The following is a 24,986-nucleotide window of genomic DNA, read 5'->3' on the forward strand; positions in this document are numbered from 1 at the left end:
TCAGCTTTCACTCTTTCTTTGATGCAGAAAAAGGAGCATGGAGTTGGAATACAAAACATAGTTCAAAAGATACTCGGAACTTGTGTACCCTGAGTCTGAGAGTAACGAAAGGAGGGACACGCGGGACGGAGGCTGTTTGTACGTGGTGGGTTGTGGTGGGTTGAGCGCGCCTCAAGTGTTGGAGGAGGGAGCGGCCCTCAGAGCTCTGGCCTCCAGGGGGGGAAGAGCAGGCTGCTGTCGCCCCGGAGTGTTGGCTCCCACGCTGTGAGTCAGGATTGCGTAAGAGAACTCAGCGATGCTTTCCAAGGCAATGCCAGTGATGCTCTGCAAATGCCCCACAACCTTCAGAAACAGACAGATTTCGTATTACTAAATCATCCCAACATGTTTTAGTGCACAGACAGACACATCGGGCTGTTCTCTCAAGCCAGATGTAAATTTTTTCTCTGCGTTTACAGAGAAGATTAAATCCAGATCCCAGTGTTTGCCAAGGGCCAGATGACATTAGGATCCCTTTACCCTGCTAGTGTTAGCCTGGAAAGTTTCTGCTAGACATTTCATTCTGCTGGAGGTAAGGTCTGTGACATACGAAGAGGGCATTTGGGCCTATTGTCTTCTATTGGGGAGGATGTACTTATTGGACCTGAACATAAGAGTGGGTTATCATCAGAAAGGGAAAGGAAGAAGCCGAACGTGGTCCTCCATTTCCAGTTCCATAAGGGGAAAACTGGAGAGCACTTTCCAGACATATCCTGGTGTTTCCTCCCACAAATCCTGCTTACGCATCCTCATGCTGGGTTTCGACTTCTCTTTTATAAGTTGTCTTCTCTGTTCCTCTAACTGATGGGAGACTGCTTTCTATTAAGTGAATTCTGACCGTGCCAGTCCCGCTCAGTGGTGCGCACCTGGTTCCAACACTCGTGGTTTTGGATGAAAGCACTCGCCGCAATGGTTCCTACTGCCAACAGCATGAAGTCTTCCTTCACTGAAACAAACTTTTCCCTGAGTGATTAAAACCATATTAATTTTGGAGCTTGAATGGAACTTGATCTTCCAAATACTAGGGCATGGGACTTCAACTGTGAGTTGTTTATGTTGATCATCTTGGACTTTTTTAAATATGGAAGGAAATGGCCAAGTAATGGCTAATTGGCCCCCCTCCCCTAACCCACCTGGGATTAAAACCTGAACGTCCTGACTGGTTTATCGGCCTCTGTTGTCCCATCTGTCTCCCTAACAAATGTAACTGGGAGCCTTTTTACCAGTCTGACTTTACAGTAATCAAACACTTTTGTCCAAGTTGCAACCCTGTGACTGGCTTTTTTTCCTAAGCGACTAGAAGGCAGTCCAGTAATCTCCAATCGAAGCAGCAGTAAAGGAAGAACTATGAAAGAAAGTATGTTAGTCACCCGCAGTCATTTAAATTTAAAAGCAAAACCCTTTAGGGTTTTTGCTGATTGGGCTCAGTCATCTGCATCCAAGCAACATATTGGGAGTTCATTAAAACCGGGTAACCTGCACAGGTTAACTGCGGACTGGATGCCTTATTGGGTAAATTCCATCCCCGTGGTATGTTCTCGAGGTATGCTCCTAATTCACTGTTCCTGGAAGAGGCCTACCCTAAAGGAGTTGCCTTACCCTTGCAGCTGACTGGGTACGGAATTTTCAATTGATGCCCTCAGCAGGCTCTCATATATGGGTTCGTGCAGGAGATAGACAAGGTCGAGCAGGGTCAGGCAGGTTGTGTGCAACCGTGTGGCCGGGACCAAACAGCCATTGTATCCTAGATGGAGTATGGGCATGGCAAAGAGCGGTAAGTGGGTCCTCTCTGATCATAATCACCGTTACATGTGACATAAAGCTCTTGAGCTAGTGTGTTCTACTGTAGGAAACCTCTTTAGTTGGAGGTCAATTTCAAAGGATAAAGGGAGAGATTAAGAAATCTCCATCTGCTGTGTATATACAATTAGAGTATATTTGTTCCCCTCTTATCTCATGCCTCTCTAGAAAATCACCTCTTTGATCCTGCAGTAAGAGAGTGCCTAGCGAGTCCAAATAGCAGCCAGGTGCTGAGACCGGAGTTTCCTTCCCTGACAGGCACCAGTGGGAGCACATGACTCGGTCATCCCAGGCCTCCTGCTGTTTCTCATTGGCGGGTTCTGCCCACTGCTTCCAGACCCCTGGGCACATTCTTATTGCCTTCTATGGAAGATTCCAACCCACATGCCCTGACACACTGAATAGAGTACCTAAAACCTCCAGAAGCATCTCCACATATGCCAGGGGAGTAGGCAGATTGATTTGGAAGTTCAGGGACTTCAAAACATCAAGCTCTGACTCCAGCAGTTCTTCTTTAGTGTGTGCATACCCTAGAGACTGGAGGAAATTCAGGACTGTAACGTTGCTGATAATCTGAGCGAAGAAAAACAAAACAGTGCGAGAGAGAGAGAAGGGTGTCAGACTAAAGGTCACACATCTTGGCATAGCACACAAAGCTGCTCACAATCCAGCCCATGCCTTCATCACATCTTCTCTCTTGGCAATTGCCCCTCACGCCCCACGCTTGTCACATAGGATCACTTGCAGGTCCCGAGCCTGTCCAGCTCTCCAAGCCAGTACACGTGCTGTTTCCTGTGTCTGGAGCTCCCTTTCCTCCTCCGCTCTCCCCGCTCTCCTGAACTCCTCTGCCTCTTTCTTAGCATCCACCCGTCTCCTCCCCACACCTACCTACCCGCTTCAAGAAAATACACTTGCTTGACTTTCCCAGGCCGCGGAGGTACACGCACAGCTGTCTGTGTTTACACGAATCAGAGCACCCTCCCACATTGTTTGCCTGCGTGTCTTCTCCCATTGGATAATAAATTCCTTGACAGCGCAGGCAATATTTTTACTTGTTGTACCCATGGCACCTAGTGCAGCCTCTGGCCATAGAAGACAGTGAATATTTGCTGCGGGAATAAGGGAACATTTTACCATACAGGCATTGGGTAGGGGTATGGAAACATTTTATCCTCTATAAATGTAACAGTTTGTCTAATACTGATAGGCCTGTTGGCAATTCAGGCACCTTACATAAACTGTCCTTGGGTCCAAGGGGAGGAAAGGTGACCTGTATAAATGATGGCATCTGTCCAGCAATTACACCTTGGGAACAGAACTTCAGGCTATTTAAGAACTGCCTCTCTCTCTCTCTCTCTCTCTCTCTCTCTCTCTCTCTGTGTGTGTGTGTGTGTGTGTGTGGTGTGGTGTGCTTATTTAGGAAGCATAATTGCAGCCTGGAGTTTCCACAGGAGTAGTAACACCTAACTTGGGAGGTTTCTCACGGTCCTCTGTGGACGAGCTGGTTTCTGCTAACAGGTGCGCAGGAGGACCCCAGCTCCTTACTTTGTAGTGGAAGGAAAGCTTGCTGGCCAGTTGAACACAGGACACTAGGCGCAGGATAAACTTGCTGAAAAGCTGCTCTTTCAGAGCCTTCCAATTCTGAGGCTCCTTCTTCTCTCTCAGCTGGGTCGTGGCTTGCCTGTACATATTCTCTGCCTGCTTAACCATAAACCTAGAAGGAAGGGAAGGGGAGAGGAAACAATCCACATTCTCACAAACTAAAAGGAGTTTGTGCAGCAAACTATGCGGATTTCCTCCTCTCCAATCTCAGTCCGTAGCTGAGACATGGACACTTGTAAGTAATAGAGGGTGCCAAACCAGGTCTCGTGCTAAAGGGCGACAGTACTTTTTTTCTTTTCCTTTTTAAAGATGTTTAAGGGTATATTAGTCCTTCTGAGAGGTACCACTCACAAAGACCTATGCACAGGGCTTTACCTTTCTAGGATTTCTACAGCCTGGTAGCTCACGGATTTCTCCAGACACCATTGTTCAGACAGGAGAAAAACAAACTCTGCCAAAACAAGAAAGAAGAGACTAATTCACAAGGTACAACCAAAACCACTCTGTGAACTCTTGGCATTGTGTAAAAGCCATGATGGGGTCAAGGGAAGAGGGTCAGGGGGTGAGAAAGGAGACTGAAACAACCCAAGCTGAGCTAAGTTCCCTTTCCTGCCAATAGGCAGGTCAGAGGCATGAAAAGGAGGCTGACTGGGCACCAAAGACAAGGGCTTACCAAGCCCCCTTAGTGACCCTTGAGCCTTCCTGTGGGTCTCAGCTGATAAAAGGCTTGGCCAGCTACACACAAACATACCAGCTGGTCGAGCTGGCCTCTACACCATGCTGGGAACCTCCAGCTTCAAGGGAGATTCTTGGACAGATAAAAACCCTAACCCCTATATTCTGTTTTCAGTGGAATGTTGACAGGAACAGCAAAGTCCCTCCTGGAGCTTTGATATTCTTTATAACCCTGTTTGTTTAGTAACCACCCTCTGGAGAACTCCCATTGCTTTACAAACACGATTCACCTTACAGCTGGACACCATCTCCCCACCACCAGTTTGTTGGGTAAATCTGCAGTGGCTGAGCCTCTCCCCAGCAGCAAGTTTGTTACTGTGGAGTGGCTTGTTTTGAAGAAATGTCCCCTAGATCAGGGAACATAGCCCATTTTGGGGTGTGGGAGCAAAGTCACTGGGGAGGTGGGAAGGGCAAGGTACCTTGGCAAGATCTTAGGCTGCCTCTGTTTCTCTTTGAAAGAACAGCCCCAGATAGAATTCTGTTTAGTTTGCAATATCATTAGAGGGTGGAAACAAGGGTAAATGTTAGTTCTCAACAAAGGAAGCTCCTGTAGAACTTGGGACTTTTAGTACTGATCAGTAAAGAATTACGCATAGTCAAATGGCCATGTGTCTTCAGAGAAAATCTGACTTTCTTAGGCATGTAGAAGTCGTGCTAGCACAAAGTTGAACAGTCTATTTGATACACATTACACATATGTACTAAACCTTACTGTTGCAGAAGCTAAAGCCCGGCTCTCAGTGCCCAACAGAAAATTAGCAGAAGATAATTAGTTTAAGCAAATAAACAAAATACCCTAGAACATATAATTGTGTGTTATTAGTCCCTTTATTTGCTGGAGTTTAGGCTTTGTTTCTGTTTTGTTTGTGTGTGAGTACATAGTTGTTTGGTTTGGTTTTGGTTTGGGCCTGAAATATCTGGGTGATTGTTTCTATTTTCCAGTTCAATTTGCCAAGAAAACTAAGCTAGGGTTAGGTGCAATGGGTGATGGTTAGGCCTCCCCCCTCTACTGGATCTCCCTCCTGCACTCACAAACACATTTATTAACTGAAAGTTCCGCGCCTTCTACCCTCTTAATCTAGCGCTCTTCATCTCCCTAGTTTCCATCACTGTTAACTTTCTTGAAAGCCTGGCTTAAACCTGCAGCTTCCACTTCCTCGTGAATTCCCTAACGTTCTGCAGTTTGGCAACTTTTCCTAACTTGCTAAAACAATGATCTCAAAGGCCAGCAAATATGTCCAATTATTAAATAGCATCACCCTTTTGCAACCTTTATTCCGTCGTTCATATCCCTGAGGCATATGAAATTGCTGACCATCATCCTTCTGGAAACTTTTGGCTTCCAAAGGTGTCTTGGTTTTGTTCCTTCCTTTCCAACCATATTTTTAGTTCCCTTCATGACTCTTCTTCCTACTCCAATTGCCTGAACACAAAATGTCTCCCGAGGAACTGTCTTGACCTGCTTCTCTTTTCTCGCTCTCAGATGCATTCTCTACCAGTTTTCAACAGTATCGTTATGAAGATAACTCCTAAACCTTTATGTCTAGTTCTGACCTCTCTTCTGACTTATTTTTTTTAAGATTTTATTTATTTATTCGACAGAGAGAGAGACAGCCAGCGAGAGAGGGAACACAAGCAGGGGGAGTGGGAGAGGAAGAAGCAGGCTCAAAGCAGAAGAGCCTGATGTGGGGCTCGATCCCAGAACGCCAGGATCACACCCTGAGCCGAAGACAGACGCTTAACCGCTGTGCCACCCAGGCGCCCCCTGACTTATTTTTTAAACAGCTCACTAGAAACCCTCCTTTAGATGTTCTACAAACACTTGAGACTCAGTAGATCCAAACCAAAGCTGTTACTTTCCCAAAGGTCACGCTTCCTCCTGTTTTATTTTTTAATGGATGTGTGCGTTTCTCGTAATGGTACCACTATACTCCCATTCTTCTAGCCTCAACCCTTTGGCATGGTCACCTTTGCCTTCTTCACCTCTTAAATTCATCCATTGCAGAGTCCCAGATTTCATCTCTGAAATGTTTTTAATCCATCCTCCCTTGTCATTCCCTCTGTCCTATTGCCTAAATTACTGACACAGACTCCACTGGTCTACCTCCCTCCTGTCCCTCTCTCTACTCCAAACCATTCTTTACATCACAGCCAACATAACCTTTTCTAGGGCAAAGGCTAAAGTCACATCACTCCCCTATTTGAAAACCTTCAATGCCTTCTTGTTTCCCTACTAAGCTACGTATAAACTCCTCCCCTTGGCATTCCACACAGAATGTCTCCAAACTACTTTTCTAGTTTTAATTTCAGCTATTCTTCCACATGCTCTGGACAACGTGGACTTAAGCGCTCCACCCACACTCACCCCAAGCTTCTCTATTTCGGTGGGTTTACTCCTGTTATCCTTCCCTTTTGGTAGAAACGCTGTCCCCCTCCTCCACCTTCACCAGCCAAAATGTCATCCTTCTTCGAGGTCTGCCTTACTTCTTCCTACCCTCGCCTCACCCTATCACTCCTTTCAATCCGCATAAAAGCTTCTGCGATCTGGTATGTCACTTATCTAGCCGTCCTGGTACCTAGTCGTTTACGGATTTGTTCTACAGCCTCCAAAGCAGGGACGGGGTCTCCGTTCTGTCCTGCTCTCCCAAGTGGTGCGGATAAGCCCTCGGTACGGGTTGAAATCAAGGGTAGGGTGCTGGTGGATCTCGTTCACCACCACATCCCCTGCACCTGGCATCTAGCAGTTACTAACAACACTTATTTGAATGAATAAGGTAAACTGGGTCTCCCATGAGAGACTCCCACTGAGTCTCAAAGACGGGTGCCCCAGTCTCCCTTGAAACCCGTTGCCCAGCCCTGCGTCCACACCCACGATCCGGGTCTCCCTGAAGCTGCCCATCCGGCCGGCAGCCTCCTGCACGGCCTGCTCATTCTGCTGCGCCAGGTGGAGCAGAGCGTCTTCGATCGTCTCTGTGGCGACAGCTCCGAACTGAAAGTCACTGAGGGAGGCCAATCTTGACCTCACAGGTCCGTCCATTTTCAGAAGCCTTTGGGTATCCCTGGACGGCTCCCTGGACCCATAAACCGACCCCCTTAGCTTCCCTCTGGAGTCTTCTGCCACACTCTGGCTTCCTCGTCCCCTTCTGTGCGCTTGTCTTCGCCTCAAGTCTGAGGAAAACCCAATTCCCACCGCGGCCTCGAGCCTTCCACAGCCTTTTCCCGCCCCAACGGCCGCAGACCCCTCAGCCAATCAGAAAGCTCCGCCGCTTGCCGACTCCTCCCCCCGCCCGCCCCGCCGCGCTCTTCCTCTAAGACCTAGAGCCGCACTCGCTTCGAGAAAGAAAACGCGGACTACAACTCCCAGCCTCCCTTGCAGTGGCCCTGGACAGTTATTCCCAGCAAGCCTCGCGCCCTGGGACTACGAAGGGCGGAGCGGCAACATGGCAGCGCCGGGAGCTGGTGACCCTGTCCATGCTAAGAGTGGAAAGGCCCCTGTGGCTCAGCGCATCGACCCGACTCGGGAGAAGCTGACTCCCGAGCAGCTGCAATTCATGCGGCAGGTGCAGCTCGCCCAGTGGCAGAAGAGTCTGCCACAGCGGCGGACCCGGAACATCGTGACCGGCCTGGGCATCGGGGCCCTGGTGTTAGCTATTTGTATCCATCCAGACTGTAGGCTCAGGAGACGGCATAAGGGGGCAGGGGAGCAGAGGCGCGTAGTAGGGCAGTGTGGGGGTTGCTAAAAAGAGCCCGAGCTATGAAGTCTTGGCCATTTCTGTTGCCGAGCCAAGCGTTTAATGTACCTTATTTTGTCATTTTGAGATGCTTTTTTAATACAACGTATTAATAATAACGGAATCGGGGTCAGGGCTCAGAAAAGCAGAGGGCAGAAGATCGAATCACTGATTTGGGAGGGTGAGAGAGTAAAAAGGGTGGTGGACAAAGTCTGGGAAAAGGCAATATGTATACTCCAAGAGGTTTCCTGAACCCACTTCCCCAGATGGCTACACCTTCTACTCCGTGTCCCAGGAGCGTTTCCTAGATGAGCTGGAGGATGAGGCCAAAGCTGCCCGAGCCCGAGCCCTGGAGAGGGCATCAGGACCTTGAACCGGATGGGCACTGCATGTCTCCAACCTGCTGGAGCCCCTTCACATGGTGGATGATGCCCCATGACCCTATAAAAATCGAAGCCTGCATACAGCATTGCTGGCCTCAACCTTGGACGATGATTGAGCCCAAGAATTTTTTGCATTTGGCCAGGTCAAGGGAATATTGCCCACTTTACACAAACTGTTTCCAGTCACTGAGCCCTGCTTGTATTTTGTTTCTTTGTTTGAGAGTTACATGATCTTGGCTTTTCTCAGGATTTCTGACTTTGTGGTTTACCCTCTTTACCTCCCAGGGACTTAGCTGTTGCGGGGGTGGGGGTGGCAGCTCTGTGTAGTGTTGGAGCCTAAAATGGGAAAGATGGAGTTAGGTTGAGAATAATAAACTGAGTCACCTCTCTTGGAGCCAAATGAGTGTGTTAAGGCTGAGGGATGGCATGACTATGCTGGAAAGCTCCACAGGCGGTGGGGGCAGCAGTGGCATTGCCCCAGGGAGCTGTAAATGTTTAACTAGAATTGCTTTTTCCGTGAGATCTTTCCATCTGATTTAAGGGAGAGATCATGGTGGGTCACAGGGCTGTGTGAGACTGAACCACGTCTTCAGGGAGGGAAGGTCACTCTTCTGTCCTCTACCCTTAAAAACAAAACATCCTTACTCCAATTTTCCTGCCTTTTCCCATTCTGAGAGAGAGGGGTAGATGAAAGATGAGGGACAGCCTTCCTTAATTTCCACTTGGACCTGCCTCTCTAGGCCTGAGGTGGGGTCTGGATGAGATCTTAGCTTGGTCAAACAGATCATTTACCTTGCAGTTTCCTCATGAACTGCTGGCAGGAAGTCAGAAGGCTGGGCAGCTGCTAGCCTTGCTTCCCATTGTGAGGAGAGTCTCTTCTAAATTTTCCCCTGCCCTACCCCACAAGGCTTTACCCCCCTGTTCTTAAAGGCACGACAGATAGAGGGTCACAGAATCCTAGTTTCCAGCATTTTTATTGGCTGTTGCTAATTCTAGTGTGAGTACACCCCCTACACTTGCTCAGCTGGGAGTGTGTCTCTAGGAGCATCAGGGCTTGAGTGGGATTGCTTAGTGGTTGACGCTCGGCTGGGGAGGTGGAGGCATGAGGATGCAGAACTGACACCTACACAGAGTAAATGGTTCCCACATGTTTGGCTCTTCCCTATAATGGAGCAGCACTCTCCGTGCCCCCTTGGCCTTCTACTCCCTCAGTACTGGGGCCTTCTTGCAGAATTGTGTTGGTCAGCAGATTCTGAGAGCACAAGCTCCATGGTGGGCCCTGGTGTGGGGCAGACACATGGCTTCTGTTCTGAATTCACTGGAGGGAAAAGAAAAAGCACTGAAGAAACCTCCAGGATGGGAGGAGGGTGAAGCTGCAGTCAGTTACCATTCCCTGGGCTCGCCCTCCCTTGGGCCCGCCCTCACCATCCTGCCAACATCCCCGGCGAATGTCACCCCCTTGCTTGCCCGCTGCTCCTGGGAGCCGGTGCTGCTGCCACTCAGGGAGTTCCTTCGCATGATGCCTGGGTGCAGGATGGGGAGGGAGAGCACTGAGTGAGGGAAGGGGCCACGGGGAGAGGAGAGGGGGGCTAGTCCCCCCAAACCAAGGGGCAGACCCCCAGGGCCTGGAAGAAAGCCAGATCAGTAGGGAAGGGGACCCAGGAAAGATGGGAGCTGAGCCACTGCAGTCTCACCAGGGCCCAGGGGCTCGGAGCGCTGCAGGCTGTTGCGGCGGGAGGTGGGGAAGCTGCCCTTGGAGAGCCGGCGCTGGCGGCTGGACAGCATAGCCGCTGGGGCCACGATACCCGGTGGGGGCTGCTTCCCAAGCCGGCTGTACAAGTCCTCGATTTCCTTTTTCTGTAGTGTCTGTAGTGCCTCCACCTCTGACAAGTGCCTGAGGATACACCAGGAGCATGAGCACTAGCCACACACTTGGCTCTCCCAAGTCCACCTCTTGTCCTTCCTCCCCAGACTCACTTCTGCCGAAGACTCTGCAGCTGAGCCCAGAATTCCTCATCCTCCCCACTGCTCTCGGATTCCTCACTGCTCAGACACAGGCTACTGTATGAGTAGTTCATCCACACTGGGCTGGGATGGCTCTGGGGTGGGGGGCTGCCCCCCACTCGGGGTTCCTTCCCATCGTCCCCTTCCTCCTCAGCTCCAGCCACTAGGCCTTCAGCTGCACGGTCGCTCTCAGCCAGAGCCTCCCTGGCCTCTGGCCCGCTCCCAGCACTATCCTCTGTGTCTGAGCTCTCTGAGGTCAGCTGAGGGGTTGGAGGCTTCAGGGAACTGGAGAGAGTTGGGAATGTTGGTTGCAGGGGAAGAGGCTCAGCTGGTTCTTTGGATGAAGTCACTTGGAAACGCCCCACAAGCTGCGGCTTTCCCTCTGTAGAGTGACAAGGAAGGAATCATGGAAGGAGGGAGAGAAATCAGTGGCAGGATATGAAGTGAGAATAATGGGCAGGGGGAGGTCAGTGATCAGAGGCCTCACCTTCAGAGATGGGCTCTAGTCTGGCTTCACCCAGGAGTGGCCGACCAGGATTTGGCAGGGCCTACAAAGTTTGGGTCCATGAGGAAGGAAATGATCCAGAATGGAGTGCCCCTAACCATCCCTCTTGGTTTCCTACTCACCTCACTCTCCATCTCAGCTGTTGGGGGTGAAGGCCTATCCTGGCCACAAGGAGCAGGGGGAGGGGGCGGGGGCAGGCTAGGTAGGGGACCAGGAGGGGCTGCAGGAGACTGGGACAGGAGCCCAGGTGAGGGGGACAGCAGGGACTGGGCCACAGTCATCACAGCCAGTGAGAAGGCACTAGCCAGAGAGAGGAGAGGGGCTGCTGTGGTGCAGGGGAGGAGAGAAGTGGAGGGGCAGGGGGGAAAGGAAGGAGGAGTAAGAGTGACCTGGGAGCAACCGGGAGAGAAGGCAGGCGGAAAAGGGAGGACTGAGCTCTGCAGAGAATGAGAGGCTGGGCCGGGGAACTGGGCGGCACTGGGGGAGAACACAAGTGGAGAGCCGGGGGAGTGTGGTGAGAGATCTGAAGACACTTGGGAGAATGGGGAGGGGCTGCAGTATGGGGGAGAAGTGATCGGGAAGATGGGACTTGGGGAAACAGGGGTTCCAGGGGAAAACAGGTTTCCAGGAGACAAGGGGGTTCCAGGAGAAGATGAGGAGGTGGAGAAGGCTGCCCAGCTTCTCTGCTCCAGGGAGGTGCTGCTCTGGAGCTCTGCTGGCGAGGAAGGAGTATTGAGTTCCCAGTCCCCCATTCCCTATGCCCTTCCCAGGAGAAACCCCAAGGGTTGTGATGAGTAAGCAGGGACAGAACTCAGTACATACCACGGGATGGGTCTGGGAGGGGGCCTGAGAGGGCAGGTAATGGTGCTGGCTCCTCCTGAGGGAGAGAATGGGGCCCATGGTCACAGTGGGGAAGAGTTGAGTCTCAGATGGGACATTCAGAGCGGGCTTCAGCTGGGACCGATGAACCTCTAGGAATCCATAGAGGACTTCCAAGGGACTCACAAGCGCATGTGCTAAAATATTTACAGCTATGTAAAGGTATGATGTCTGCAATTTACTCTCGAGTGGTTCAGAAAAAAATAATATGTGCATGTACATAATAGGGGGGGAGGGAGGAAGACAGTGATAAAGTTCATGTGACCAAACACTGACAATTGGCAAATCTGGGCAAAGGGTATCTAGGAGTTCTTAGTGCAGTTCTTGCAATTTCTCTCTGTAAGACTGAAATTCTATCAAAATGGAGTTGAAAAGTACGCATTGAACACATTTTTCTAGAACAAGGGCCCACAGCTTTCCTCAGCTTCTCAAATGGGGTAAGAACCATTGTCTCGGGGCACCTGGGTGGCACAGTCGTTAAGCGTCTGCCTTCGGCTCAGGGCGTGATCCCAGGGTCTTGGGATTGAGCCTCACATCAGGCTCCTCCACTAGGAGCCTGCTTCTTCCTCTCCCACCCCCCCTGCTTGCGTTCCCTCTCTCGCTGGCTGTCTCTGTCAAATAAATAAAATCTTAAAAAAAAAAAAAAAGAACCATTGTCTTAGGGTCCCAGACATGAAGGAGGTACAGCCAAGGGGACGGGTGAAGGCAGAGAGCAATGAAGTCTAGAGCAGAGAGGTGGAGGTGACCCGAAGGGTCTCACCTGGGGGCTCAGGGAGACCTCAGCAGCCTCCACAGGGCCAGTATCTCTCTTCAACAGGGTCTCCACTCGCTGGATAATCTCCCGAATACGGCTCAGGAAACCAGCTCGCTCCGAGGGCAGAATAAACTCGTTATACACCTGGCAAGGGGTCAGCAGGAAGAGGAGGGAGGGCTCAGTGATCCCACTCCTCCCTGCCCCCCTGCACTGATCTTTAAAAGCTAACCCTTCACCTCACTGCTCTGCCAACCACCAACCTAAAGCAGGTATTCAGTAAGTATCTACTGTATGCCAGGCACCGTGTGGTGTAAGGAGAACTACAGCCTGAAGGACAGGAGCTAACATTCCTAGGATGCATTATAGCCCAGATGCTTCACGGGTCTTATTTCATTTAACGCCAGCAATGGCTCTCCGGGGTCTGTAGTCACATCCCCATTTGAGAGTTAAGATAAGCAATGCTCAGAAACAGTCTGCCTAAAATCACAGAATTTGCACCCAGATTTGTCTAAAGCAAGAGCCTGAGTTCTTTCCACTGTCGCATCCTATGCTTTTGGACACAACTCCTGCTCTTGCAGGGCTCGTGTACACACACACACACACACACACACACACACACACACACACACAAAGTTAAGTAAAAATAAGGCAATCGATGGTAAAAGTAACATTCAATTTCACAAACACTGGAGCACATGCTATGCGTCAGGCATGGTTCTAGGTCCAGGTACACTGTCCTAGGTGAGGAATACAGAGAAGCATAAAACAAAGTCCTGGTCCCCAAGAAGCCCAAAGTCTAGTGGAAGAGACACATAAATACATAATATACTGCAAGTCAGCCTGTGGTAAGAAAGGCATTATGATCAACATATAGACAAAAATCTATACAAGCAGGAGGAAAGGGAGAGTTTAATGGTACAGAGTTTCAGATTTGCAAATGAAGAGGTTCTGGAGATCTGTTTCACAACAGGGATATGCTTAACCCTACTGAACTATACATTTAAATATGGTTAAGATGGGGGCGCCTGGTGGCTCAGCAGGTTAAGCACCTGCCTTCCGCTCAGGTCATGAACCCAGGGTCCTGGTATAAAGACCCAGGTCGGACTCCCTGCTCAGTGGGGAGCCTGCTTCTCCCTCTGCCTGCTACTCCCCCTGCTTGTGCTCTCGCCCCCTCTCTCTGTCAAATAAATAAATAAAATATTAAAAATAAAAAATGGTTAAGATGGTAAGTTTTATGTTATATGTTTTTGGCCATAATTTTTTTAAATGCCATTCCAAAGAGAGAGCAGGTCATGCCACCCGGGAGGATGAGGGAAGGTTTCACAGAGCTGGGATGGTTTCACAGAGCTGAGCCTTGAAGGATGAGTAAGAAAGCAACCCTTCACTGAGGACCTATCACGTGTGGATACTTCTCATATAATTTCATTTCTCATACATCATAAATTACATACTATATCAAAATATCTTGGCAAAATGAGTATTATCATCTACATTTTACTGATGAGCAACTGAGATTCAGAGAGGTTAAAAAACTTGTTCTAATTCACCAAACTAGTGAATCACAGAGCTGAAATTTGAACTTGGGTCTTATGTGAAAGCCCACCCTTTCCCCTGTTCTCTGTTCCATGCTGTTCATCGGGAAGAGAAGAGCAAGGAGAACAGCATGAGGAATAGCTCTGAGGCATGAAAGGACATGGTACATTCACAAAGCAGTGAAGACCAGAGCAGAGCTGGGAGTGCTGTGAATTTCAAAGGCCATGCTCCAGAATTGGGCCCTTACTCTAACCACAGGTGGCCAGCCATTCATGGTGTAGGGGCAAAAAGCAAGAGCAGATCCAAGTCTCCGGAGAATTCTGCTGCAGAGGAGTGGAGGCTACAGTGGTAGAGAGAGAAAAGAGGGCAATGGACCCCGTGGTCCATTGCGGGGGGAGGGGGTCACTTTGGCTGTGTGGGATCTGAGTGGGCTTAAAAGTCTAGTAAAGAAGCCTTTCAAGGCAAGAGACCCCTGAGCAGATGGAGGCAGAAGTGGGAAGGCATCCAGCCTCTTCGGAGGACCATTTAGAATCCAGTGTGGCTAGAAGAGAGATGATAAGCCTGTGTGTCAAGTGATATTTTGTCTTTGTCCTGGGTACAAGGTGAGTGACACGATGGAGGAGAAGCTTTAAAGAGAGTTTCTGATGTTTCTCTCATTCCCCTCCCTCCTGCACCACAGAGGCTGGAATCCACTGCCCCCACTCCACTGAGACTGGTCTCCCACAAAGACCTTCTCCTGACAAAAACCAGTGTGGTCTTGCCTTAGGCTTCACCCTATGTCATCTCCTTGAAACTCTGTTCACTCAGTTTTCCCTAACATCTTCTGGGGCTCCTCCAACCTCTCAGGCTCCACCTCTGTGTCTGTTGGTGACCTATTCCTCCCCATCCCAGAAAGGAGGGTATCCACTGAGACCTACTCTCGGACCCTCTCTGCCTCTGGCTTTGCAAGCTCATCTCCCTTCACTCTCCCTTCTGTGCTGACAACTCCTAGATCCACTTCTGGATCCTAGATCCAGGCCCTGCCTGACCATATCCTGCTCCTGGGGAGGATCCTGCCTGCCCCTCTGTCATTCCAGCTCATCATGACCCCTGAGAAAACCTGCTTTCATTTTCCAGCTTCCTCTCTCCTTTAATGGTCTGCTTCCACGAGCTTCCTCACGCTACAAGTCACCTATGATAGCCCCTCTTCCTAACTCCCTATCATTTCAACTCAGCAAGTGTTTACTGAGCATCTACTATATGTACCGCTACGTCAATAAATGACTGGATTACAGAGTAGCTTATTTTCCTGAAACAACCCTCAGATTCACCCCTTTTCTTCCTCCCTTCCCCCATAATCCATTTTCTCCTTGGACCACTTGTAGTTTCTTGTATTTTTCTGCCATGATTCCCTACCCCCAACCCTCTCCCGCTTCCCATGGCAGAATGGTCTTCTTAAAACCTATTCTCACCATGTTACACTCTGTCTAACTCTTAAGACTGTCTATAATCTGTGCCTACTCTACGTGCCCAACCTTGCTTCCACAATTCCCCTCTAGGGACCCTCAGTTCTAGTGACAGTGGTTTCCTCATGAAGCCCCCCACAAGCCCCACCTTCCAAATCACTCCCTACTTCCATGCCTTTCCTTATGCTGTACTTCCTCTAGACCCGCCCTTCCTGGTCTTCACTGTTGTTCTGTCAAGACCTGGAATAAGTTCTCCCTCTTTCCCCCGCTGCCCCCAGGCCACCCTTTACTCACAGACACAGGATCACGTGTGTAGCGTGTATTTGACCACAGTACTTGTGTATGCCCTATGTTATCAGATTGCTCCAGCTGAGGAGCCAAAGCTCAGTGAGTAAATAAAAATCTCTCCCAATACAAGGGCAGAGATGTCTTCAGTGTCACTGTACTTTAAAAACCCTTGCTGTTGGGTGGGAGGAAGGGGGAGTTCAGCACCAGGGGACATCAGACGGGAGATTCCTGTCCTGGACCCAAAGACTCTGTCCTCCTCTCTCTCCCGCTCACCATGGCAGCTGCAATCTCTTCCGGGCTGTCCCCATCCAGATCAAATCGGAAGGTCACCATCTTGCTATTGTGCGTCTGTAGCTGGCACTCAACCACTCTGTCATTCTGGTCTGAGACCTTCAGATTCAAAGTCAGCAGAAGGGAGGCTGTCAGGCCCTCTGTCTTCATCACATGTCCCCACCCTCTCCAACCAAGTGACAGTGGCCAGACTGTGGAGAGAAGCAGACTCTGTCCCCAAAGTCTGGTATTAGAAACTAGACTGGCTGTCTCGAGGGTACCAGTCACATACTGCTCTCCCCTTTTTTGGCTGACCTCCCTCACCCCCCTGGCAGTTTCCCTCCTGGTCCTGTAGGTTATTCCCCATCCCCTGTGCCCCCTTCTTACGCTAGTGACCCGCAGCCGGGATCGAGGTCTGCGCCGGAGATTTCTTCCTGGGGGTCTCCTCATGCGTTCCATCCCTTCTCCCACATCACTAAGGCCTGACGCTACATCTGAGGCATAGCTGGAAAAGGAATGGAGATAGGAGTGTCAGAGTAGACACCGGGAGCCCAGAGCACCCTATGCCTCACCCCAGCACCCCAACTCCTACCCGAACCTACCTGTCTCCCGGGGAAAAGTCACTGCCTGGGCCTGAACGTGGAATGGATAGGGCGAAAGCCTGAAATAGGAAATGTGTTCATGAGGTCAGAGGACGATAATTGTTGGGATCTAGGGAGATGGGGTCAAGGGTGCTGGGGTACTAGGCAGAGGGAATTAGGGAGGATGAGGACAGAGTGGTAGATTTCCAGGGACTTGGGGCCAGGTCATGGGTTGGGTTTCACAAGGAGAAAGATAGGTCATAGGCTTGGAATGGCTGGGAGCCCCCCACGTGACCCCTCTCACCGAGGGCAGGCAGAGATGGGACTCAGCGGGGCTGGATGGCACCCCCCCAGGGGGCTGAAAGGCAGGGTCTGAGGCATCCAGGAAGCCGGAGGAGCTGAGGTAGCCATCAGTCTCGCAATCCGCTGGTGGTGGAGGGAGGGGATCAAAAAAGGGGAAGTAGAGGGGAATGGTGGCAGAGCAGGGGGGCTGCCTGAGCAAGGAGGGGCCTGGTGCTGTGAGAATTCTTTCCCAGAAGGAGCTGCGCAGCTAGATGTGGACATCAGGGTAAGTGACGGTGCTGCTGACTTAAACTTCTGGGCCGGTGGGGGGGGGGCGGGGCAGAGGAGAGGGGTTCTGGGACCTAGGTCACGTCCCAAATGCCACAGTTGGCGGTGACTTACAGGTGGTAGATGAGTAAGAGGCATGGCGGAAGAGGAAAGGCTGGTGCTGGTCTGCCTCCGGCTCCTCAGGCTCAGGGGGGAAGACGCTGGGGGGGCTGGGAGTCATGGGGACAGTTGCTGGTGGGGGTCCTGGTGCAGGGGGGAGGGCCTCCAACTCCCTAGCTTTGCGCAGTTTCTCACGCTTTCGCTGGATGGCAGCAACTCGTTCACGTACTGCACGGGCCACCGGCTGGTAATCAGCTTCACAGACTAAACCCAGGGCCACCTGGAGTTCAGAGGGTGAGGAACACAGTGGGAGGTGAGGACTCTGCTCAAAGACACATCAGGACACCTTCTTGGGGCCTCTGGAATATTTCTCCAGGAGAAAGGGCACTCACATTCATTGATTAGGTGCTGTGCCCGGTAACTGGCAGCTCTTTACTTCACCATCATTAAACCCTCCCAACAAGTTTCTGAGGTTGGTCTTAGCTCTGTTTTAGACATAAGTAAAGCTGTGACTAGTTCATGGTTATCTAGTAGGTCAATTGCTCTCAGGATGAAAGTGGGAACATTTGGCAAGATCTGGGGACATTTGTAGCTGTCACACCTCAGGGCTCCTGGCATCTAGAGAGTAGAAGACAAGGATTCTTCTCAACATCCTATAATGCACAGGACTGTCCCCCAAATAAAGATGTCAATAGTGTCATCATCAAGAAGCCCTGTGAGTAATGGATCAAGATCTGATCCCAGGTCAGGTGTGAGCTGTGCTATGGAGACCTGCTCTTATGCCACATTTCAAACACATTCTCGGGTTCCTGACCCAGACCTACCATAGATGATCCCCGCCCTCTCAACTGCCGTTTTCTTTTCTTTCCTTTTTTTTTTTTTTAAGATTTTATTTATTTATTTGAAAGAGAGAGCACAGGAAGGAGGAGCAGGAGTGGGAGAACCAGGCTCCCTGCTAAGCAGGGAGCCCCTTGTGGGGCTTGATCCCAGGACCCGAGATCACGACCTGAGCTGAAAGCAGACGCTTCACTGACTGAGCCACCCAGGCGCCCCCTCAACTGCCATTTTTCTATCAGGAATCTCAGGCTCTGGTGCCTGGGTGGCTCAGTCGGTGAAGCGTCTGCCTTCGGGTCAGGTCAAAATCCCGGAGTCCTTGGATTGAGTCCCACATTGGGCTCCCTGCTCAGCGGGGAGTCTGCTTCTCCCTCTGACCCTTCCCCCTCTCCTGCTTTCTCTCTCTCAAATAAATAAATAAAATCTTAAAAAAAAAAAAAGGAATCTCATATTCTCTTCCCCCCCCCCACCTCCGGCCTTCCTAAACCAGCTCTGCATCTTCTACCTCCCAGCTCCGCCTCTGGCAGCTTCTGTTCATCATCTCCTAGGTCATCTCATGGACAAGCTTCGCTGTGCACGTAAGGGAGGTGGGGTGGGGTGGGGTGATCTGACTTAAAACCTGAACGGCCTGAGTTTAAATCCAGCTCTGCCACTTACTCGCTCAGAACCTCAGACAAGCAACTCAACTCTGAGCCCTCCATCTCCTCCTCAGTACCTCAGGAGAAACCCCCCCATGCAGGGTTGGTAACAACAGTCAAATGCACGTGAAAGGGCTCTAAGCCATGTACCAGTGCGGGATTATTAATGAGCTCCAACCATGTGCCAAGCACTGTCAGAGATAGAAAAATCAATAGAACACAGTCTCTGCTCTCAAGGAATTTAGAGTGTAGTTGAGGAGAAAGAAAGGAATGTCTCCTGGTATAAAACAAGACCGATGGTGGTGGGTCCTGTAATGGAGAACCTGTTGAAGTGGAAAGAAGCATTTAATTTTGACTCTACAGGGAACAGGTTTCCTGAAATTCATGGTCCGAGCATGGAGGAAGACAGCGGGGGGAGGGCGGAAGGTGGGGGGAGGGTGTAAAAGAAAATAGATAGATAGATAGATAGATAGATAGATAGATAGATAGATAGATAGGAGAGACGGGTATTCCAGGAAAATTGGATCAGCAGGAAGTAAAGCAAGGAAGGCTGGAGGGCCCAGAGCTTGCTCTGGAAAAGGAAATCCGCAGAGAGTCCGCACACTGGGTGTGCCTGTGGGTCTGTTGAGGCGGGAGGGGCAGGGCGACACTTACAAGACCCTCTGAGAGGGTTGAGCTGGGTGCCTCTCCCACCACCGAGGGGTCCCACCCGGGCGCCTTCAGTCGATGCCCACAGGCCCCGCATAAGCCCATCCACAGGGCAGTCTGTCCCCTGCTCACCATCTCCTGCGCCACCTCCTCTGCCGCGTCCCGGCCCAGTTGGAACAGGAATTCTATGGCCTGGTTGTCCCGTGGGCGCCCCCCGCGACGTGCGTCCTCCATGCGCAGCCAGAGCTTGAGGCCTGGCTTCTCCCCGTCGTCCTCCTCCGCCAGCTCCACGTGCACGCCGCGCTCCTCCCGGAAGAAGGCGTGAGCCAGGAGGTCCTGGATCGTGAACCTGAGGGTGGCGCACGTGAGCGGAGCCTTGCCGCCGCCCGCCCCTCAAATCTCCCCCAACACACAGCCCGCCCCCTCCACCCCACCTCTCGTTCTTATCGGTGCGGATGCAGCCTTCAATGATCTCCTTCACCTCGGGCATCTTCACCTTGTAGAAGCTGTTCGGCTTTGTGCCCTGGAGGAAAGGGCTTGCGTGAGGCCTCCGGGCCTCTGCGCCCCGGCTCTTTGCTTGGCCCCCACCCCGCGCGAGGCAGCAGGGTGTGCAATCGTAAAAGCACCGCGACAGCTACTAGACGGTTTGATTTCAAGTCCCCGTTCCCCCAGGGATCGACAGTATGCCCTTGAACAAGTCTCCCTGTGTGCCAGTTTTCCCATTTGTAAAGCGCAGGGCAGAGCAGAGGCCCTCCCTGCGGGTGAAAGATCAGATGTGAAATCGTTTGTAAACTCTAGGGAGCCCTACACACATCATTATTCTAAACAGCTAGTACTGGGGCGGGGGGGGGGGGCTTGCGGGGGGGGGGGCGTCCGTGCATCCAATATCCTTCAGTATCTACCAGACCATCTTCGTGTCTAGCCTGTTTTCTTTAAGGGAAACTGCACTGACCGCCGGCTGGTTGGGGCAGGAAAATGGGAGGTGACCTGGAATTCTCCGTCCTCCCCACCCCCTCTCACCGAAGTGACCTTGCGGTAGATTTGCGCGGCATTCTGGCATTCGGAGTAAGGGTACTCTGAGGTGGCCATCTCCAGCATGCACATGCCGAACGCGTACACGTCCACGGCCTCATCGTACTTCTCCTCGTACATCTCAGGAGCCATGAACTCCGGGGTCCCTGTAGGATCCACAGCAGGCATCAGGCTATAGATGATGCCTCCTCTTGGGCGTACCACAGGCTAGCCAGGAGGTGCGGGGAGGGGGCAACCCCGAGAGTTCTGGAGTACTAGTGACGGACCCTTCCCCACTGTGTGTGTGTTGGCGGGCGGGGGGGGGGGGGTTGGGGTGGTCAGGAGGAGAGAGGATGCCATAGGTCCCCCCCCCCGCCCTGTGTTCCCCAAGCTCTTCTAACTCTGTGCAACTCAAAGGGCCCTGCTGGGAAGAGAGGGCCCCCAGGCTCTCTTCGGACGTGGGTGGGGGGCGGCGGGAGGAGGGGGTAGGTTGGAATAGCAAGGACTTCCTGGAGGGACGCACCGATCACACTCTTGGCAAAGGAGGCGCGCTTGAGCGTGGCCAGGCCCAGGTCCCCGATCTTGACCGAACCCGAAGGGCCCGTGATAAAGACGTTGTCGCACTTGAGATCCCGGTGCAGAATGGGGGGTACCCGGGAGTGTAGGAAATGAAGCCCCCGAAGGATCTGGCGGCTCCAGCGCTGAAGGACTCTCGGCTTCATCTCGCGGAACCGCCTCAGGTACCTGGAGGAAAGGCACGTAGCCAGGGTCGCGGTGGGGACACGGAGGTGGGGGAGGGACCCCCGCTGGGAAGTTCCCTTGGTCCCATTGGCACCACCGCCTACGCATCTTCTGCCAGCTTTATTCCAGCTCAGGTCCTCGCTGCGCTCCAGGGAGAAACTGAGTAGGGGGTGTGGTAGCTAGACGTGAGAGTACAAAACCGTCCAGCGGTAAACTTACAGATAGGGCCTCGCCAAAGGGGCTGGGGAGTGCGCGGGAAGGGATGACTAACCGCCCCGAGCGTGGGGGAGGGCTTCAGAGAGGAAATAACTTTTATGTTGCCTTTTGAAGGATGAGTAGGGGTTCAAGGGTGAAAAGGGGAAGGGATGGAGACTTTCCAGGCGAGGGGACACTGTGCTCAAAGGCACGGAGACAACCACAGGGCAGGGTGGGAGGAGGTGCTGGGAATTTGGTTCCTGTGGAACCTAGGCTCAAGATGAGGCTAAGTCCTAAGGACTCGGTGAGTAGGTTAGAGAGTGTGGACTTTAACCTGAGGGTGGTGGGAAGCCTTGAAGGGGTTTTAAGGAATGGAGAGATTCCCCAGACTGCAGGATGATAGGATAGGTTGGAAAAGTGAGGGCAGAGCCGGGGAAGGCCGGTGAGGGCGCTGCTGCAGGGCTCCAGACGATGGAGCTGGGAAAGGCAGAGTGGGGAATTTTAAGGAGGCCTTGGAGACAGACTGATGGGGGAAGGCGGATGCACAGAATGGAGATAAAGGAGGCATCTGGGGAGATCGAGTGTTGGCTGGAGTGCTGGGTGGACACTGCCACCCACCAAGGCAGGGACGCAGTAGGGGTGGGGGAGAGGAAGCGAGCCTAGTTTTGGACCTAAATCTAGAGTTTGAGGAACCTGGAAGAAGTTCCAGAAGCAGTGGGGACCTCCCACCACCAGCTATCCCACCAACCAACACTACCACCAGGCACAGAGCTCACGTCTTGAGGGTGCCGGAGGTCATGAGTTCGGTGACCAGCACGATGCAAACCTGGCCCCTCAGCACTGACTTCCATGAGTCGTAGAAGCGGACGATGTTGGGGTGCTGCAGCCCCTTGAGCATCTCCACTTCCTCAGAGAATCGCTGCCGCTCAGTTCGAGACAGTTTCCGAGTCTGTGGGGTAGGGGATGGGAGTGAAGGTCACGACAGGCCTAGGACTCCCATGGGGAGGAGGAAGGGGCACATGGGAAGGGGCTGGGGGAGAGGTGAGGGTTGAAGCCTACTGTGGAGGCTAGGTCATCACTTGCCCAACAGGCTGTATACCCCGAATTCTCGGTCCTCCCCCTCAGGCTGCTGCAAGGACACGCCCATCCTGGGCCTGGGGCCACCCCTGGACCCCCCGCTGGACACAAGGGCCTTTATGCAGCCCAGTCCAGGAGCCCAGAGCTCAATAGTGCCTTTGTGGCCTCCCGGGCCAGCCTGTGGGGCGGGAAGGGACGCCCCAGGGCTGGCAGTGGGCAGGCAGCAGGCGGGCAGCAGGCTGACAGCGGGCAGAAAATTGGGGCCTTCAAGGGGGTTGGCCCCAGAAACTGGGAACTGCTAGATCCAGACAGGAGGCAGGAGGGCTGCAGACGGAGTTACAGAGAAAGATCCAGGACCAGGAGCCAGGAGACCGCCCCCTGCCCCATGGCTGTCCCGCCCCCTTCTCATTCCCCCCCCCCCATTTGGCTGCCTCTCCATGCCTGGCCTAGAGCCTGGGGCGCGGCACTGGCAGGCGCAAGGGGCAAGCCCAGTGCCAGGGCTGGAGGGGAGGACCCTTACCCAGGCTCTGCCCCCCAGTTTGAATCCAAAGCTGCTGGCCCAGACTTAACTGGGTTCTTCCCTCCATGGAAAGAAGGTCCTTCACACCAACATCCCCCTAAAGCCCGCTGGGTTCAGTGCCTTTGGGTCTGGGAAGGGAGAGCCCAGGTAGACAGTGGGATGAGGAGCAGGACTGGACTCAGGCCAAGGCTGGAGATCTCTGTCTCCCCCTCCCCCAGCTGTGGAGAAGTCTAGAAATCTGACTGCTCCAGAAGGGGCCTGGGAGGGCCCCATCCTGCCACCATCACTCTAAATCTTTTGGAAGTGGAGAGGATCCTGCCCCAGCTCCTGGCCTCCATCACCCCAGCCCCCTACTCTGCAAAGATCCAGGGTGAAGAAGGAGAATCAGAGTCACACTGAGGGTCTCAAGACTTAAGAGGAAAGGGAAAGGAAGAGATACTAACCACTGCAGGAGATTGGTGAGGCCAGTCACCCCTCAGATCTGAAGTGGCTCCCCACCTGATTTTGCATCCTATCTTCCAGCTCTCAGGGTTAAGTATAAAGACTTTAAAGTTAGACCGTCCAAAACCCACAGGGGAGCCCTCAGTTTATCCTTCTGCAGCCCAGAATCAGCCAGATCCATTGATCATCAGAGCAAGGGGAGTGGGCAGGAGTATCTGGACATTTGACTGGAAAGATAGATCTCTCCCTTGCTGCTGTCCCCTAGATTTTTCATCCCAAGACCTCCAAAGGGTCCCATCCCGAGGTGCCACAGAGGGGGCGCCCAGCCACACCTGCAGCTCACACCAGGCCACCTCCACCGTGGTGTCAGTGTCCAGCCCTCGATACACCGTCTTGAACGAGCCACGTCCAATCTCGATGTCAAACTTGAGGTATCGGCCGTCTGGGGACGTTGCCACTGCCTGGGTCTCCGTATCCTCCTTTTCCTCCTGCTCCCGCTGCCGCTCCCGAGCCGCAGCTTTGGGGATTGTCGGCGGATCCCGGGACCCCGGGCCTCCTGCAGAGCCCGCGAGCTCTGGACGCGCGGAGTCTGCAGCCTTCACGGGGGCTCCCCCTGTCCACGTGCCCTCGGGGGGCTCTGGACAGCTAGGCGGTGGGCTCCTTGCGGGGCCAGGACCTGCGGAGTCCGGAGGATCAGGGGGCTCCGGAACGGGTGAGGCTGGCTGGGACCAAGAGCTCAGCAGCCCCAAGTCAACTGAGCTGCGGCGGCTGAGACGGGAAGAGCGCGGCCGGGGCTCAGCCTTCCCGGAGAAGCGGCGCGCCCGGCGAGGAGGGGGCCCAAGGCGGGGCTGACCGGCAGCGGCAGCGAGAGGCGGCGGGGGCCGTAGGGCCAGGTCGGCCTCCGCCTGGGACATGGGGACCGCAGTCTCGGGGGTCGGGGGTGCCAGCATGAGGAAGGGCCGGCGCCGCAAGGCAGTAAGCCCGGGCGGCTGGAGAGGAGGCGGCCTGACAGGCGGACTGGCTGGGTGCGCAGCGTTCGGGTTGAGCTGCTGGGGCCCCCAGTCCCCGGCTCGCCCTCCCTCCTGCCCCGCCCCGGCCCCGCCCCCGGCCTCACCACCACCCCCCTCCCCAGGGCCGCCCCCTCGGAGCGGCCAGCGGCGCGCAGAACTGGGTGCGCAGCCCCTCACCTCGGCCGCCCCGCCCCCGGCCGCAGGCCCTCCTCTCCCTAGCGTCCAGGCGCACCCGCCTGCAGGCTCATTCGGAGGCCGACCCTGTGCAAAGCGGCCGTGTGTCCTCCCGCACTGAGTGCGCAAACCTGTTTGGGGGCGGGAGTGGGTGGGGGAGGCACGATGCTGAGACTGGGAGGACTGGGAGAGGAAACGTAACCACGGCTCTCGGCTCTCGGGCCCTGGAAAGGGGGATGGTTCAAGGGAAGGTTACCACCCGCCTGCACGCCCCAGATAAGGTAGCGCCACCCCCTCCTGTTTGTCCGGGGTAGCCCCAGGCCGAAAAAAACAGAGGTCAGTGGAAAGGTCTGGTTTTCTCCCAAGCCCCTGTCCCTCTGGGCTGCACATCGATGGGTGTCCGCACCCAGGGCAAGCCCCTCCCCCCAAGCCAAGGACCCGGTCACCCATCCCCTCCACCTCTCTACCTTGGCCGCAGC

At 53.2% G+C, this 24,986-nt stretch overlaps 3 protein-coding genes across 6 annotated transcripts; 1 reads left to right on the forward strand and 2 right to left on the reverse strand.

Annotated features, from left to right (window-relative positions):
- Positions 1-94: 94 nt before the first annotated feature.
- CNTD1 (cyclin N-terminal domain containing 1) lies at positions 95-7,213 on the reverse strand. The gene is made up of 7 exons (XM_026512757.3): positions 7,045-7,213; positions 3,817-3,892; positions 3,385-3,553; positions 2,250-2,412; positions 1,639-1,783; positions 906-1,002; positions 95-342 (listed from the first exon to the last, which is right to left on the reverse strand). Exons 1-7 carry the CDS (start codon positions 7,211-7,213, stop codon positions 172-174), a joined length of 990 nt encoding a protein of 329 aa, XP_026368542.2. The 3' UTR covers positions 95-171.
- A 371-nt stretch (positions 7,214-7,584) lies between these two features.
- On the forward strand, positions 7,585-8,684 carry LOC113265403 (cytochrome c oxidase assembly factor 3 homolog, mitochondrial). The gene is made up of 2 exons (XM_026512765.4): positions 7,585-7,830; positions 8,174-8,684. Exons 1-2 carry the CDS (start codon positions 7,617-7,619, stop codon positions 8,278-8,280), a joined length of 321 nt encoding a protein of 106 aa, XP_026368550.1. The 5' UTR covers positions 7,585-7,616; the 3' UTR covers positions 8,281-8,684.
- Positions 8,685-9,245: 561 nt separating this feature from the next.
- WNK4 (WNK lysine deficient protein kinase 4) lies at positions 9,246-24,384 on the reverse strand. 4 transcript variants are annotated; one of them, XM_048225002.2, is made up of 19 exons: positions 23,656-24,379; positions 22,062-22,234; positions 20,873-21,093; positions 20,359-20,516; positions 19,773-19,861; positions 19,471-19,687; positions 17,234-17,498; positions 16,854-16,975; positions 16,571-16,629; positions 16,356-16,473; positions 15,972-16,088; positions 12,439-12,576; positions 11,622-11,676; positions 10,922-11,511; positions 10,782-10,842; positions 10,268-10,676; positions 9,985-10,184; positions 9,716-9,813; positions 9,246-9,608 (listed from the first exon to the last, which is right to left on the reverse strand). In XM_048225002.2, exons 1-19 carry the CDS (start codon positions 24,271-24,273, stop codon positions 9,606-9,608), a joined length of 3,711 nt encoding a protein of 1,236 aa, XP_048080959.1. In that variant the 5' UTR covers positions 24,274-24,379; the 3' UTR covers positions 9,246-9,605. The 4 variants fall into 4 exon arrangements, with proteins under 4 accessions (XP_048080959.1, XP_057173883.1, XP_048080954.1 ...); XM_057317900.1 differs by having other exon boundaries at positions 10,922-11,514; XM_048224997.2 differs by lacking the exon at positions 9,716-9,813 and having other exon boundaries at positions 23,656-24,384.
- Between the last annotated feature and the right edge of the window lie 602 nt (positions 24,385-24,986).

The sequence above is a fragment of the Ursus arctos genome, unplaced genomic scaffold (assembly GCF_023065955.2).
Source record: "Ursus arctos isolate Adak ecotype North America unplaced genomic scaffold, UrsArc2.0 scaffold_24, whole genome shotgun sequence".
NCBI lineage: Eukaryota > Metazoa > Chordata > Mammalia > Carnivora > Ursidae > Ursus > Ursus arctos.